Source organism: Esox lucius, chromosome 11 (genome assembly GCF_011004845.1).
Source record: "Esox lucius isolate fEsoLuc1 chromosome 11, fEsoLuc1.pri, whole genome shotgun sequence".
In the NCBI taxonomy this organism is placed as follows: domain Eukaryota; kingdom Metazoa; phylum Chordata; class Actinopteri; order Esociformes; family Esocidae; genus Esox; species Esox lucius.
The window spans coordinates 40,107,509-40,125,738 of NC_047579.1; the positions used below are offsets into that span (position 1 = coordinate 40,107,509).

An 18,230-nucleotide genomic window follows, 5' to 3' on the forward strand; every position below is an offset into this window, starting at 1 on the left:
AAAATATTTTAATGGAAGTCAATGGGACATTTTTGTCCACGAAGGTGTCCAGAGGGAGTATCTGGCACTACATTAAATATACTAATGCAATCAAATCAATTTTGTTGCAAATCTTTGACATATCCAAGACTCTAATCACCACCAAAGCCCCATGCCCCTACTATTTAGTATATGGAAAATATGTTTTTAATGATTTTTTTTAATAAATAATGAGGTAATTCAAACAATCAAGCTGGTATTTAAAGGGTTAAAATCCTGAAAATTAGGTTGTTTTGAGCAGGTTTCAAGTTGTTTAAGAGATTTATGAAAAAAAAAGCTGGAAGAAATATTAATGTATAAATATTTTATGTCAGTTTATTGTACGTGTACATTTTTGTCCACAAAGTTGTCCAAAGGGTGGTACATTTGAGGGGCGCACAAGGGTTAACGCTACGCTGCCCTCACTGCTTGCCAAGTAGCTTGCAAGCAGCCGTGGCCCTGCACAGCTGGGTGCTTGACTTCCTGAAGAGCCGACTCCAGGTGGTCAGGATATATGGTGTCTTCCTGACCTCACCTTCCCTCAACCCAGACTAGATCATCAAGTAGGCTGACTACAGACCTGACCTCCAGCCATGGCGCGCCAGCCTATGGCAGGAGTGAGTGTTGGTCCTGGACGGCCAATATATAATTGTGTGGACTACATCTCCTGTTATGGAAGAGTTATTTTAAACTTATTTTGCTGCTTTCACAACATCTGCTGTAATGTGAGTTTAATAAACTTGAAACAAGACAAAACCACTTAAAGTACAGTATCAAGGTCAGTATTCAAGAAAAAGACACAGGAATTTAAATATGTTCGGTTTATAATGCCTCTGTAATGCAAAACATTTTTTAAATGCAGTTCTGGATATTGTTTTTCATATGCGCACGCTCAATTTAAATGTCATACATTTATGCTGTCACATTTCTAACTTTGCAATTTATTTCATCATAACAAAAAATATACTTTTCCCATACATTTCAAGTATTGACATTTGAAGACATTTACATGTGTACAAACTCGGTTTGTATTAGGAATCAAGTGTAGAAACACTGCACATGAATGACAGATTATTTACATGTTAAAACAGGATGGTTTAATATGCATACAGCAGCCTGTTTGAAGATCCCCCAGGCTTAGCTGGGAATGTGGGGCTGTAAAGCCCCATGCTGGTTTTGGTTCAGTTCAACCAACATATGGTCTCTGGCCCATCAGTCCAACTGGTGCAGAGGGGGCCGTGGGACTTGTCTCTAGTGGCCCTCCTGTGGTTGGTGGCTGGCCCTTACCCTTCCCTATTGTCTGGCGAGCGGCGTTGTCTCGTCCCCATTGGTCTGTGGGCCCCACCCCTTTCGGCTGTCAACTGTGTCTCTCGGCAGTGCCAAAGACTGATGCACACATTGGCGCAAATCTGGAGGCGGGTGTCCCTGAACAGGGCACCTCCCCTAACTTGCCCCAGCCCCTAGCCCAACCACCAATCTGTGAGGTGTAGACGGACGTTGAGGCCTGACGGTTCTCCGGTGTTCCGTGGTGACTTCCTCACGCGTCGATACGGAAGGACAGTAGCTTCTCCGAGTGCAAATTGTTCAGGGTGCGCAGGTCGGGCATCTTGAGTAGCAGTTTGGTGAAGCGGGAGGAGTCGCAGGGGCTGCTCTTGCCAACCAGTGTACGTAGCGCCCGAATCAGGGACTCCTGAAGCAGCTCCACCGAGTTGACGTTCTCAATGCCTGAGCGATCTGAGAGGGGAGAGAGTGTCGCCAGGTTATTTTCCAAATTAGCATGGACCAATGCTATGCTATGACAGCGAGTCAGGTTGAAGCGTCATTATGATTTGCCAGCAGCAGCGCACTGTAAATCTGAAGGCTTAGATAGCTGTTGACATTAAGGCGTTGGATGTCACAATGTCTTTACCTGCAGAAACCAGCACCACTGCGGTGAAGAGGCCCAGCTCCTCCGCTGTGAGCTCCAGGGCACTGAGCTTCTCGCTGAACTCAAACATGGTTCCCAGCAAGCCTCCCATGCCCATGGCCCTCAGGGCATCCCGGCTGTAGGTGGTGCCGGAGATAAAAGTGACAGTCTGTTCCTTCACGTTAAAGAGGGAGGCGAAGCGCACCATCAACACCTGTGATGGAAACAAGGAGGGGAAGTCAGTTTTTGGCTAGTCAGTGTATTTTATGTGCAGCGCATCCAGTTTGTTTGGGCGGGGTCACGTGAAGTCTGTTCATGCACATTCCCGTGGAAACCTACCTCAAATGTGCCGGCTTTGAGCAGAGTGACCTGGTCATTCTCGCTGAGTTCGCTGAACCCTGGGATGTGCTTAGCGAACTCCACTACCTCGCGCACGGCCGGGGTGAAGCTGAGCGAGAAGTCCTCCCAGATATCCTGGGGTGTCTTGTTGGGGTCAGCTTGGGGACACATATTCATTGGGCATGCCTGGAGGAGAGAGGAGAATTGCGCTTAGCATTGTTCTTTTCTACACACTAGGATCATCGTCCACAGAGGAACTTTAGCATTAAGGTCTTGTCGCTGCTCAGTTCCGTTGCTCACCAGCAGGATGTCCTTGTGGTTTTTCCACGAGCAGTTCTGCCTCCGGGGGAAGCTGGTGGTCTCACTGCCTTGGTGGCTCGCAAACAGGTTGCTGTTGTGGAAGCACCTGCCATTGCTTGGGTGTTGGCTGTCGGGCGTGGCCTGGATGCCGTGGTCACGGACGGCCACATTGTTGTTGTGGTGGAAGATTGTGTTCACACCGTTCTGGTGGTAGCCGGCGGGACATTGGTTGGAGCCCCGGTTGTCCGCCTCTCCGTTACGCTGCTGCCTAGGCTCGCCAGGTTTGTTGTGGGCGTAGACGAAGGTCTCGTGGTGCGCCCGGGCGATGGCCGTTATGGTGCAGTCCACCCCGGGGCTGGGGCACAGTGGCGGAGAGCTGGCCAACAGGGGTGGGCTTCGGGTGGACGGCGGGGGCAGAGGGGACGCCGGGGACTGGGCTGGAGGAGAAGGTGGAGGGGCCGCGGGCATAGGCTGAGGTGCCACGGTCTGACCCGGGCAGGGCGAGGAGGAGGAGGGTGGAGAGGGGGGAGAGTTGTGGGTCAGGCTGGCCAACTGGAACTCATTCTGCATGTTGTTCATGTTATTCATGGCGCTCTGCATTTCAGCGAGCATGCGCTGCTTTTCACGCTTAGGTATTCTGCCAAAGCGAACAGCTGGAAGGAAAGAAGAAGGGATGAGTGTCTATTGAACGGATCCTCGCACGGTAGAGATCGCAAGACACCAGCAATTTTGAGACTTTGTGTGTACCCTGTATTAGCATCCTGCGCTCTGCTTACCGTCACGGGACATGCCCACAGACAGACACTTCCTGAACCGACACTGCTGGCAGCGATTTCGGTTGATCCTCATGATTGTGCAGGTCTCGTTCTTCAGGCACTTTTTGTACTGGATGTTCTGCTGAATACTGCGCCGAAAGAACCCCTTGCAGCCCTCGCATGCGTGGACTCCATAGTGGAACCCCGAGGCCACGTCTCCGCACACTTTACACAGCAGCACCATCCCGTTCAGTTCTGCAATTTAAAGAAAGGATGGAGAATGAGTTAGAGCTCCAGAAGTACAGCGCTGCACATTGGATTTCCGGGAGCGGTCATATGGGATGCACTAGAGCGGGGCTGCCCAACCCTCTTAATGGAGACCTGACATCCTATTGGTTTGCACTCCAACCCTGACATAACATATCTGACTCCGGTAGCTCAGGGGTTGATGATGCTAATTAATATAATTAAGTGTGCTAAATTACTGTGGAGCTGAGGACGGTATATCTACGGGAAAAGGACTGGGCAGCTCTGCTCCAGATTAATACATCATGGTGGTCCACTTACTGGTAAGGTTTGCCACAGACTTGCTGGGAGAGCAGCGTGAGACACTGTCCTCGCTACGACCCCTGGGTCTTGGAGATCCTCCAGAACCAGAAGAGGAGTTGCCGTCATCACCATTAGAGGAGCCCGAGCTGGAGCTCCCACTGCTGGGATAGGGGTTGGAAGAGCTCTGATACCCCTGGAAGCCATTGGGGGAGGGCGGGAAGGAGGCCCCAAAGGAGTTCTCACTGTACATGGAGACCGGGCTAGTCCGACAGGGAGAGCAGCTGCTGGAGCCGATGTAGGAGATTACACCCCCTGGCGGACAAAAAGAGAGAGAACGACTTGTTAGAATGGGTGTAAGGGTTTTGGTTGTAAAGATATTCAGGGCTGCTTTGTGACTCTAATCGTTGTGATCAAAGCAGGGCATGAGGACCAATGGCCCTGAACACAGAGGACGCTGGCAGGGAAACCCACTGATTAGAACTGGAACTGTGCCCATTTATTTTCACTGCCAAACACAAGGGGGCGGCTGCGTCTGTGCATTTGCACATTTCAAACGTGTCAACCGTGGCCAGGGACAATTATGCAAGGGACCCCGAGGCAGTTTTCGGGTAACCATGGAAACAGGATGGCTTGGGACAGTCCGTGTGAAGACCAAGCGGCTGGAAAAGAACACGCCTTTCCAAGAAATGTTGGCAGGAAAGACCACTCCTGTTCCCAACACAGAAACCCCAACCACAGTGGGGGCGCTCTCGGGAGGCCATAAGGCCCATATTGTTCTGTCTGAGTTACGAGAGAACATCGAGAGAACATCACCGGTCCCACAGAGCACTGTTTCACTTAATGGAAGGAGTAAAACAGTGACAGAAGGCACAGACAGAGCTGCTACTGTTAAGGACTTCCTGGGCAGACGGCCACCCGCACCAGTGGATTTAGAAACCCCCCGGACAACTTTAACTTGGCCTGCTTTCCCTGCAAGTCTCCCTTTTAACTCTCTCCTCGAAACATCCTGCCGTTTTTCTCAGCCCCCCCTCCCCCCGGCCCTGTTCTCATACTCCCTTCTTACCTTTCTTTTTTCTCTCCTTATTTTTCTAATCCTTCTGTCTCAGTTTCCCCTGCTGTGAAAGCTAATTCCGGGTTCTGTCCGAGGATGACTTCAGCCACAGCTGGTCGTCCCCACATGCTGACTCTGGCCCAGGGCACACGGCTACAGTGAACAGCTGATCACTTTTAAATATGCGCCCCGCCCTTCGTCATACACAGTCTCCCTGCTGAATGCCCGAACCTAAAACACGTGCCTGAGATATTCTGCACTTACCATTGACTCTAATTAACCTATGTTCCAGGGCCTGATAAACTGGTGTTGTTAGCAGATATTATATGGTTAACAGATATTGTTAATAGATAACGCTGTTATTGTTAGCGGATATTATGCTGTTAAAAGACGTTGAAAGTAGATATGCTGTTATTGTGAGGAGGCTTGGATACCTTTCTAGGACATTCATTGATAATGTCCTTGAAGAGTATCTTCATGATATTATGTCCTTGCCTTCATGGCTGGCTGTCCGTCATATTTTGGGTAGGGCATATTGAATAATGCCATCATTATTCTGCGCTCAACAGAACTAAACTATCCTTATGTGCTGAATGCCTGACATTTTAAACAGGCTGAATTCCAATTCCCTGATTGTCCTTGCAGTGAGATAGTGAGGTCTGTCTGACCTGTTCGGTTCTACATGAGACATTCAAAACAATCTGAGTTGACCCAGCCAATCTTGGAGGAGATTACATAATCCACTGTGGAAGGGAACATAAGGTCATCGGGTCACTGTGATAGCTGTCACCACAACATCTACACGTGCACTGACTGGTGCTTCTGATGCTGTAGTACCAAGGCTCCTCCCTCTCTTTTCACATTATCATGTCTCCAGCTCCCTATCTACCTGCCTCCCTGCTATCTCGAAAGAATGCATTAACCACAGTAATAAATCAGAGTGTGGAAAATAAGATTGCTTCTTTTATCAAAATCAACAACCTGCCATTCGAAACACAACTGTGAAAGCGGGAAACAATATTTAAGCACTGCGTATTGATATAGATTTAATAGTGAAAACGTCTAAATTAGCGATGATCAGCATTCACTCTCGTACACATTCAAACTGAGTTTTTTTTAAAGGAATAAAGTAGTACATTAAAAACGACGCGTGGGGAAGCCACAGCATAATACAAGTTATGCTGCAGACTCGTGTCTCTCGAGGAACAGCACTCGTGTGGGCTGAAAGAAGTACATTTTAGTCACGCCCCTACGCAACGTGCCGGGCCTCCGACATCAGTGTGTTCAACGCGACTGGCAACGAGACGGGCTGCGCAAGACATGCCCTTTGTACACACCCATTTTTCTAGGACAACCTCACGTTCCCACCCGCCTGTTCCGGCGCTATCCATGGTACTTACACAATAACATGCATTCCAGCAAAATACTCGCTAAATATTCCTAATTAAAGCATACTTGATGATCGCTTGATGGATAGGGGTGCAGTTATCCATTTTCCGATTGCTATTTTGGAACAATATATTATTTTCTGTAGTACTTTTTTCTCAAACCATTTGAATGCTTTATAGACCTATTGCTTTGCCATAATATTAATAACATAATGATAGTGATAAATAATGAAAATGTATATAAAATATCCCAGTTATGCTTGTCTAGTTAGGCTATGTCAGAAATAATCAGTCATGTTACCTTACACATTACATTTATGTATCTCCTCAAACACGGAATGGATGCTGACCAAAATGAATCGCAAACCCTCTTCAGGTCTATTATCCAATAGAAGCGCGCACATGGCATCCAAGTCGCCCTCACCACTCCGACGAGAATTTATGTAATGAGCTTACGCTCCGTACCAATGGAGGGCTGCGTAGGACTGTATGAAAACAAAACGCACATGGCTAGCTTGGCGGTACATGTGAATTGGGCTAAAACATGCGTGGATGCCTGCATGAGAGGGATGTCCCTACACCTGACCTAGTTTCCCGAACTTTTTTTTAACACTAGGCCTATGTAATTTGCACTGTTCTATCACAAGTAGGCTATACAATCAATTTATAGTTTATGTGTAGCCTATGTAATTTTTTAAAAGTGTACAACTTCACATCAACAGTTTACATTTCAGAAGCTTCCAGATCAACTTACTCCGCACTCCGTGCGTGACAATTTCTTGAAGTAACAGAAAGATTTTTAAGAGGCTAGAATCCAACATTACGAAACACATTTAAAGAAATGTAGGCCTACAAATGAAACGGCTATTTCAAATCTCTGTTTTGCTGTTAGTCAGTCAGTAACCGACCATGACTACGACAAAGTCGAACTGTAGGTGTAAACACCCATAGACTACAGTAATGATTACACACACTCGTCAGTGAAATATTGTTAATAACTAGCACGGTGGGAACACATCAAGACTCATCAACTGTGGACTGACGTTCGGAATGAGAAGTAGGCTATAGATCTGCAAGGACAAAATGAACATCACCAATCTAAACGTTCCATTAGCCAAGTCCCCGTATCCGAAAGTGTCTATAATTAATCAAAAATATTTACGCATCACAGACTGATTAACTACAACCTTACTACATAGCTTCAAGAGACTGCCACTATGCCAGGTTGCCTAAACAATATTAGTAAAACACACCATATGCACGACCAAATAAATCCTAATATTTACCCGTATTGTTATTATTTGTGTCCATTGCCGTTGTCATCCTGAGTTCCAAAAGAGTCATGCAGATATCGTTGAAAATCGAAACCCACTTCGGAAAGGTTTATTTCCCTTCTGATAAGGTTTATTAGCAAAATGCCGGTCTACCCTTAAAATATGTTCTTGGTTACAACGATATAATTTTGGCTTTATTTGCGTTCGAAAACAGTCAAATATGTGTAACCGAGGTTGATACGCTGTAGCAAAGGTTTTATTTGTAACGAAGCAAGTTTCTTTGTAGTGTGGACCACATATCCTAAAGCAATGTCAGTGAAAGAATAAACGCAGCTCTTCAACGATCTCTGGCTCTATCTGCATAAGTCTGAACCGCAGTTTGCCACTCGGCCTGGTTTTGCTCTCCCTCCCTCATCGCTAGGAACGAAACTGGGACGCGCGCCTTCCTGCACGCGGCTGAAAACGGGACCATGTGACCCGGGGGAGTGCCTCGTGCCCCAGTGACACACTTTTTCTCCAAACACATCTACAGCGTCTTAAAAACAATATATGCGCACGTGGACATAGTAACTCCTCCCGCGAAAATGGGATTTGTAGTTTTTTTATTTGGAAAAAGCGCTAGCGGAGTCTTTAAACGTGAAGTTGTTTAATTGAGATATATATTTCCACTATACTTACACAATTTAGAGATATTTCCACTGCACATTTAGTACTGCCATATATAATGCATTTGAATTAATTGCACAAATATAGCCTACATTCCACTTATATATACATATACTTAAACCTCTACATTTTTCTGCACTCTTCTATTTGCACTTCTGGTTAGACGTAAAATGCATTTCGTTGTTATGTAGTTGAACTGTTCTACGACAATAAACGTGAATCTAATCTAATATGGTACATACTATATGCGCAGTATTTAAAGGAAATTGAGCAACGCCACGGCGCATGTTTCAACCATCCTCTAAATAGTGCACATTTTTGGTCTACCTTGGAGGGGTAGCCTAATATTGATGAGTAGTGGAAACTAGTGTGTACATGAGCTGGAAACGAATGATCTCGACAAGAAGTACACAAACTTTTACAAAGACCAATTCGTTGTTAGATTTGTAACAAAATATGTGAGGAGGGCAGTATCGTGATATGTGATCGGTATCCCCCCGACTGCAGGATGCGAACAAAATGGGCTACAAACTGCTAAACTGGAAAATGTGGTCATCAAGAATCTTACGGTTAACTTTAGCATATGAAATCCCTGGTTGAGGCTGTAATGTTTTACTGTGGGATTAGTTAATTTATCAAGATTACAGAGCGATTCCCGTTTTAATGGCGGGACAAATTATGTATACTACCTGTTGTGAAGCAGGTATCACCGTGAACAGTAAGCTTTGCTTAATCTTTTCCGGCAGAACCGCAATCAGGTCAGGAGACTGTGAGAGCGTGACGAGCAGAAAAGTACATCGACCTTGGTCTCGGTTGGATATCAACTGTTAACAACAACACGTGCTTTTTGTTATATTTAAACCAGGCAAACCAGGTTCGTGCACTAGTTTTGGTGGGCTGCGCATTGCGCTCAATGTTGGCCTTTAACTTGGATCACCTTTCATACCTCCCCCATTCTATCCCTCAAACTCTAAAATATTGCCCATTAGACTGAATAAGGTCATCACACAGGAAAGCTTTTGCCACCCAGAGCTACGGTCACGTATCTAAATTGAAAGTATTTATAATTCCTAATTATTAAAATTCCCGCTGCGCAGCAGGTGCGGTAAGGCACAGAAAAGGGGAGTCGAAGTCGTTTGTCTGAGTTAACTATAGACATTGTGCATTTTGGTGTTCGTTGACACGTGGAACAATATGATTAATTGCATATTGCTCAGCAATAGCAAGGAATAATTTGATCACGCGAGCAAGCGAGCCTGTGGAGCAGACCAACACACTAATATTACATTTCATTTTCTTACAGCGCGGTCACATTTGACTTCATGCGTTCTATCATGGATAATGGCATTACATGGAGGATTGGAGTTTATTATGCCGTCATTAACAAGTGCACATTGCTTGAACGGTGACTATACATTTTCTACCTCTTTCGGGGTGCGTTGGAATTTTTAGAAATAGCAAGTGTTGCTGTTTGGAGCATAGAATGCATTAGGTTTGTTTTTCTGTGTGCATTTGTGACACGTCAAAACGCGGATGTTTTTTATTCTCTGCATGTCAGGGAGGGGGGGGGCGTCATCAAGAGATAGACTCCGTTCGCTAGGATAAGGGAGTGTTGTTTTCGTCACGTTTGCTCATCACGTTATTACCTGGCCCGCCACCACGAGACAGCGGGGCGCGCGCATGAGTCATAATAACTAGCTCGTCGTTGCCTTGGATGTTTTGACCCACTCAGATTAATGAACTTTCGAAAAGGAAACGTGTTATTGATATAACCTAACGTTGTTTTTACGGTATACAGCCTAGCATTTTTCGATATTTTCGGTAAGATGTGTGGGAACATCAAACAAAGTCAGGCTACATATTGAAGCGGTCCAAACTGATATTTGTACATGACAATGAGACAAATCACTCAACACTAAGGTTTTGATGTGCTGTTGATGTGGTTGGGTGACACATTAAGGCTTGCCGATTCATGATGTCTGTGTCGTCGTTCTAGAAGATGGCAATTGTTACAAATGAAATTAGGCTACATGCGTAGGTCTGCAAACTTTGAAACAGTAACCATTTTCAAATTGAATGCGAAGTAGGGTGACCTATAATAACATTTTATAATCCTTAAAATAGGCCTACTGACGATTAACAGAAGGTGTCTGTATTGAAAAGGAACAAGTCGTTGTGCGTTCTCAAACCAAAAAAACATAATGGGGAACATTATCAAATTGTATTTGCTTGGCACTGTCTTTTACGCGGGGGAAAGGGGCCCTTGGATGACACAAAACACACAGTAAGACGTATTTGTAATGCCTTTTCACTCGCTCAATTTCGGATTGGCAACAGTTTATCCTGTACTGACCTCTTTCTACCGGTCACCGCTGCTTTGCATACCTATTGGACACCCAACGTGTCTATCTGACGTGTCCCACCCGACCGCATGAACTGAAATATACATTATTTCATAATTTGGGGTAGAAAAGCGATTTAGAATCAGTAGAAACAATTTAACTCTCAAAAAACACCTCGGAGAGGAGATGATACTGAAGCAAAGACCAAGTTACCAAACTCAGTATTTGGGGATGAGAGGGTGGGGTACTTTTTTGTCCGCTATTACAATAACATAAATAAAATGAGGACATAATTTGATAATTCATAATTCTCAATTAATTATTCATATGGCACATGACCATCACACAGGCTTTCACAGGCTTGATGCTGTACTACTCTATACCATAGAAATAATGTTGCCATGTATGTAGGGTATGAGTATCACCTTTAAGGTCAACCGGATAAGCAGCGTGTCATATATTGTGCCTTTTAGCTTCAAGGGTTTTTTGTGTCGACCTATCCATGCCACACGCTCTGATTATCAAGCGCGTCACCCGCGGTGCCCGCGTGTGGGTCCTCGTGAGAAAGTCCTTCTGTGTCATCAACACGCATGCTGCAGTAGTTCCGTCTCTATTTATCTAGCCTTGGTTGGATTACGTTTATAAGAAAAAGTTTATAAGCATCCCATAAGACCAACAAATAAATCAATTCCACGATCTGACATTACTACCTTTCTTTTCTATCCATTTAATGTCTAATGTAGGCCTACATTCCAATACGCTTTAATTTTGGATCGTATAAACATTTAATTGTGAAATATACCGTTTGGGTAAGCGTATTGTACAATTTCAACTATCTTCTCAGTAAAGAAACGACTGAAGTAAGTAGGTCACAAAGCGAGGCTTTCTGCAACGTCAGGTTAACCGCCTCCTGACCTACTGTCCGCGTGACTCAGTACATCCACGGCAAGTGCGGCTCGAGGACGCTAGCAGACATTGGGCGATATTGTTAATGCCTATAGGCTAGTGCCAAAAATGCAAATATTACGTTTTGTCGCTTTTTTCTTGGAATCAAACTTTTCATATGCTGACGATACACGTTTTACAAATTACTCCATCTAGTAATATTTTCTGATCATATCCAACGCACAAAGCATTATAAGCACATTTAGTTTTAGACATTTCACAACAGCTTGACAACTTATTTTCTTATTCACTAATCTTAGGCATAAAAATATATCGCATTAATTCCAAAAAAACATCAAAGTATTTCTGCCACACTATGCAGAGCACAAACACAGGAAAAAAATCCTTTCACACTAAACAGTGACATGGAATAATCTCAAAACACAGCAGCAGAGCTCATCAGTATTCGCGAGAAATCTATAAATAGAAAACGTAATTTCTCTTACTGCATCAATATATTTTTTATAAGGTGCACATACGCTATTGTCGCAGCGCAGGTTGCGCCATGTGAGCGCTGTAACATACAACCGCTTTGCAAGCCCGGGAGCGTGAGAGAGGAGTGTCGTCACTAATGAACACTGCGGCGGATACGGTGGTCACCGGGCCTCTCCACGTGAGGGAGCGCTATTACCACGGAAGGATGGAGTGGAGTGCAAAAGGGCCACTTCAGTGGGAGCTGATCGCCTGTTCTATTTTCTTGGATAAAATGCACTTAAAGTATAGCATCAGTCAATCAACATCAAACACATCGTAAATAAGCCGCAGAGAAATGAAATGGCATCACAGGATTTTTTTTTCTTTCTTTATGGATTTTTTTCTAATATTAGTCATAACTTATATAAAATATGAATCATATCTGGATGTTGTTTTATTGCGGTTTAAGTAGTATTATCCATAGGCCTATATGCATAAGAGTTTCTTAAATAAAGTCGTTAAACCTGAATGTCACTTGACAAACAGAATGAAGTTAATTTGTTGATGTACACACACACAAAAAACCTCAGTTCAAGATGCAGTGCAAGACTTTTGCAATGAACCAAATAATTTTTTCTTATTTACCAATTTTGGCCTGGATGTGTTTTTTTTTAACTTTATATACACATAATTTATATGTACAGGGGGTGGACAAAATAACAAAAACACCTAACAATATTTTAATATAAACAACCAAATAAGAAGTAGGGCCACGCTTTGCCTTCAGAGCAACTCCAGTCCTTCTTGGAAAGCTGTCATACAAGTCGTGAACTGTGTGTAGTGGGATGTTGCACCATTCTTTAAGAAAAAAACATCAGCAGTACTTTGGGGGAGGAAGGATGTGGAAATCACTTGGTGCTCCAGGATGTCCCATAAAGGTTAAATTATGTCCTGACCTGGTGATTTGGAAGGCCAAGAGGGCGACTGACATCATCCTGGAGTTCATACAGTTTGTCTTGCAGTGTGAATGGGGGCATTATTACCATAGGGGACACCTGGTCCTGTAAAATGACATGATACTCCATGGCTGTACAACCATGTAGAGAAGTCATGGAAACCAATGACTCCCACAAGATGGCTGCTCATACCATTACAATGGGTTGTACTCGAGCTCAGTGAGTTTAAACGTGGCACTGTCATAGAATGCCACCTTTACCACAAGTAAGTTTGTGAAATTTGTGCCCTACTAGATCTGCCGCAGTCAACTGAAAGTGCTATAATTGTGAAGTGGAAGCTTCTAGGTGCAACAACAGCCCAGCAATAAAGCGGTAGATCACACAAAAACCAGAGCAGGGCTACCGAGTGCTGAAGCATGTAGCACATCGTCAATCATCTGTTGCATCACACACCACAGAGTTCCAAACTGCCTCTGGAAGCAACATGAGCACAATAACTGTGCGTCGGGAGCTTAAGGAAATGGGTGTCCATGGCCGAGCAGCTGTACACAAGCCTTACATCAACAGGTGCAATGCCAGCGCGGCTGCAGTGGTGTAAAGCACACCGCCACTGGAACCTGGAACAGTGGAAGTTTGTTCACTGGAGTGACAAATCACGCTTCACTATCTGGCAGTCAGAGGTGCCAGGAGAACGCTACCTACCGGTATAGTGCCTACTGCAAAATTTGGTGGAAGAGAGATAATGGTCAGGGGCTGGGCTTTTTGGGTTTGGGCGTGGCCACTTAGTTCCAGTGAAGGGTCATCTTAATGCATCTTAATTCCTACAGGATACAAAGACATTAAAGACAATTGGGTGCTTACAACTTTGTGGCAACAGTTTGGGGAAGGCCCTTTCCGGTTCCAGCATGACTGCCTCTGTGCACAAAGCGCAGTCCATAAAGACATGGTTTGACAAGGTTGGTGTGAATGAACTTGAGTGGCCTGCACAGAGCCCTGACTTCAACGCCATTAAACACCTTTGGGATGAATTGGAAGAGATTGCGAGCCAGATCTTCTCGTCCCACATCAGCGCCAGACCACACAAAAGCTCTTTTGGCTGAATGGGCACAAATTCCCCCAGAGACACTCCAAAATCTTGCGAATAGCCTTCCCAGAAGAGTGGCGGCTGTTATAGCTGCAAAGGGGAGGCCACATCCACATTAATTCCCAGGCTTTAGGAATGGGATGTCCAACAAGCTCATTTGGGTGTGATTGTCGGGTGTCCACATCGTTTTGGTCTTATAGAGTATGTACAGCTAATTGGCAATTAACCTAAAACCTGCGTTTGTAATTGTGATTTAGTCACTTCAGAGTAGCTCCCTTTTTTCATCTGGTGTTTCCCTTATTTGGTCCACCCCTAGTACAGTCACTATCATACCTCAGTTAGCAATGAAATTCCAGGTTTAAAAGTGATTGGTTTTGATGACAGGGGACACGAAATGGCCAAAAAATGCAGATAGCATTTAGTTGATGGATTAGCCTAATTGGAGTAATTGCAGAGCATCAAACAACATTTTTATTCCTTGTTTTAGTGGAGTTTCTTTGCTTTTTCTTTGACCCCAGATTCTAAATTAGAGGACTGTTTGGCAAACAATGACTGGATAATGTGGGCATTCAGTCAATGGCTTCCTTAAACACATAGATTGTACATTGTACCTTCAGGGACGACATGAGCATTTCCAAACCAAAAGCCTTAGTAGCACATAATCTGTGCTGAGCTAAATGTCAGATCCGCTGCTTTTAAGGAGTGGGGGAACAAATCCGGCAAATCCGTCCTTGAGAGCAACTGCTGTTCCAGACGACTATGATTGCACTCTTCGTAAGCCTGTGCTCAAAGCATGTGCAGATGTATCCAAACGCATGTGCCTGCACGGAAATCCTCTCCCTGAAGCAATCTGTGCCACCAACTAGCTTCCCGATGGGCCGTCCACAGACTGTGAGAGTAGGCAACAACATGTCTGCAACAATCTCTTTCAACAAATGGCCCCTTTGGGGTGGGTGGGTGGGGGGGGGGGCGCTTAGTCCCTTTCCATTCTTGTTCATTCACGATGGCCTGGCAACACACAGCTCCAACAACACCATCATCAAGTTTGCCGGTGACATGACAGTGAGAGGTCTGGTCACGTCTACTGGGAGAGGAGGATGTCGGAAACCCGGCTTGTGTTGCCAGGAGAACCAGCCGTCCCTCATAGTCTGTGACACAAAGGAGCCCCCATTCAAACTGACACGGCTGAAGTGATGAGGGTAGGAAGCTTGCAAGAGAGCATGTCAGAGCCTCTTGTGCCCCCAGAGTTTTTGGCATGGGCGCCCCAGATACCTAAACAGTTCAACGCCTGCACCACTGGTAGCTTTTAAACAGGGCTGCCAAATGAAAGATTAACCACATGAAGTTATAGTCAAACATGACTTTTGTCAAACTTGACAACCTAAACTCTACGCTCACACTTATAGCAATGGCACACCCACACTATACACATGCTGCTATGGTTACTATCCACTGATATTTCTGGATTTATTTCAAAAATATATTTGCAAAAATGTTTTTGCTTGATTATTATGGGGCATTGTGTGTAGAGTGATGAGGCAAAAAAAGTTAAATACATTTTAGCATAAGGCTTTAACGTAAAAAAAAAATATATATAAAAGTGATAATACAGTTATTTATAGCAATAAATGCTTTTTCATGCATGCTTATGCTAATAAATATATAATTTCTGAAGGTTTTAGAGTAGAACATGGCTATTTTATATAGAAACCACTGTATTCAGTACAAATTCCCCCCAAAAATGCAACTGTACTTTTTCTCCCATCTTAATTTCATGATGTCCTGATTGTGAAAATGGCCTTGCATGGCCTTTCCATTTCTATGTCTCTTTCCTATTTACTGAGATGCATTGGGAGCTAATTTCAATTGGAATGGTTAAACATCTATAGTAAATGTTAAATATAAATGTAGGTATACAGGTTATGATCTTCATTCCTGTTATTATTGTACAATAGTTATCCTGTTTACACTGGCAGCCCAATTCAAGCTTGTTTTACTAATTGATATTTTGGCCAATCAGATCTTTTCATATCTTTATTAGTGCACATGTGTAAGCCCTGCCTATGTGATACAACACCGTATTTACCAATGGCCACCAACCGACACAAACCGAAAATGTGTATTATATTACCAACACAAACCGATGTCTATTAATTTTTATTATGAAAGTCAAGTTTACCAAATGTTTTGTTTCATGTCAAATCCCAAATTTTGGTGTCTTGATTTAGGACATAATAACATCTGGCATTGTCCAAATGATTTGGTTCCAAATGAGTTACGGTGTGACCAGTCCTGCACAGTCTACTTGGTACCTCAGACAAGGGCGTAGGAGTGACTCTGATATTGGCTACAGTGTGAATACAGTATGAATGTTAATGTATTCACCAAAATGCCTATTTAATATGTAGTTCTATGTGTTTATCCACTTCTAGAATCCACTTCTAGTTTGATTATCTTTGTCCATGACTACGTTAGATATAGACATGCTCTGGTTAAAAAAGGCGTTGGCATTATTGATCAATGAAGTGCAAATAGGACCAGTGCGACCGACAGTTTTGCTCAGAGGTAGTCTGGTTGAAAATATTAGGGGCGATAATTGTTTCTACAAAACTGGCTTTCAATACTCATTATGTCTGGGAAGGTTGTAGCAAAAAGAAAGTTACCACCAAAATGTTTTGCCTTTCTGTACCGACGCCTTGCGGGTGTTGATGGGACTCAAGTGCTCAGTGTGAAAATTCCAGTTTGACTTTAAGAAAGTAGTGATTTCTTAACATGCAATAGTCCTAACTAGCATTGATAAATGACACTGTGTGGGAATCTTTTGCATAGTGGAACTTTTCAGTTGGAAAGGTATTTCAGACAGATGATAATGTAACCAGAGCGCTTCTTTTAAAATGACTAATACTACAATGATGTTGGTAACATCTCAGTCAGGCATGTTTGTCCAGCTTTAAGTTTTCCAATCTGCTCCTATAGACTGCCTTGTATTAATACTTCTCCCTATCCTACCTGTTGGTTTGGGGCCTCTCCCTCGCTCTGCCTACCTTTCTGACCAGTGTTATTGTTATGACAGCCTCTCTTCTGCAGAAAGTAAACACATACAGTACAATCCAAATTCAGCTGCTGTCCTTTTATCAGAGATCCTATTCAATGACTCTGATTGATTTACATGATAAACAGATCAACAGTCTATCTTGGTGTGGCACTTACCAATGATTTACCTGTTGGTTTGTGGCCTCTTTCCGTCCCTCCTTGCCTGTTTTTATTATGTCTATCACTTTCCTACCATGATCAAATATTGAACACAATTTAGCTATATCTAGATGATTCAAAACATCAAAACTGAAGAAAAATTAGCCAGCAGTTGTGTGGAGATTGTTACCAAGAACCTTAGCTACTTAACACTCCATTCTTGACTGGTGGTGGGTCATCCATTACTTAGTTAGCTACTTGCAGACCCTCTAGTGAAGGCTAAGACAGAGATTGTGCAAATCATTTTAGCAGGCGTTCTTCCTTTCAAATCATCCACTACTGTAACACCTTTTCACCCATTGGAACTACTTAGTGTTCTAGCAAGCAAGCTACTGCAACGTTTGTTGGATTAAACTAGAAAATAAAGATAGCTAGCTAACTACATCTAACCATTGTAGCGAGGTCGCTACACAATTATTTTAGGCAGAAGAAAGCTTATATTTTATAACGTTTTCTCGTTCTATAGCTATGAAAATGTATTGACGTTTATACAGGTTGTACTTACTGTGAAAACAAAACTTATAGCTACACTAATCCACTTAGCCAGCCTACACACACTGCTCGTCATGAAAGAATGACTGAGAATGTTGGATTAATGTCGCAACGGAGACGTGACAAGGTGGGGGCGGGGGGGGACTTTAACCCGTTACTAATATTGGGGGGCATTATCCCCTCCGCCCTCCCGGCTCCTACGCCCTTGACCTCAGACATGTCAAGCCTTTTCAATGTTCATTCAGATGTTTTTGGGATGACCAATAAACCCTGCAGTGCCATCTAGTGGCCATCCCCGGCCTAACTCCTGTCTCAATTACATTGTTGAGACATCTTCTGTCCTTGCACGTGTTTCTTTTTAATCAGGTAAGTATGCTAAGAATAACATAATTTTTTAAAGCAACGACATAGGAGGAATTAGGGTTAACTGTCTTGCTCAAGGACTTTTCGTTAACTGGGCCGATCCTCTTGACCAGTAGACTACTTTGCTACCCACACT

The 18,230-nt window shown here is 43.8% G+C and overlaps 1 protein-coding gene across 2 annotated transcripts; it reads right to left on the reverse strand.

Moving 5' to 3' along the window:
- Positions 1-824: 824 nt before the first annotated feature.
- nr1d1 (nuclear receptor subfamily 1, group d, member 1) lies at positions 825-17,835 on the reverse strand. Of its 2 annotated transcripts, none has more exons than XM_010874666.3 (7): positions 17,745-17,835; positions 3,886-4,179; positions 3,340-3,573; positions 2,564-3,216; positions 2,264-2,449; positions 1,928-2,138; positions 825-1,752 (listed from the first exon to the last, which is right to left on the reverse strand). In XM_010874666.3, exons 2-7 carry the CDS (start codon positions 4,115-4,117, stop codon positions 1,556-1,558), a joined length of 1,713 nt encoding a protein of 570 aa, XP_010872968.1. In that variant the 5' UTR covers positions 4,118-4,179; positions 17,745-17,835; the 3' UTR covers positions 825-1,555. The 2 variants fall into 2 exon arrangements, with proteins under 2 accessions (XP_010872968.1, XP_010872967.1); XM_010874665.3 differs by lacking the exon at positions 17,745-17,835 and adding an exon at positions 7,593-8,063.
- Between the last annotated feature and the right edge of the window lie 395 nt (positions 17,836-18,230).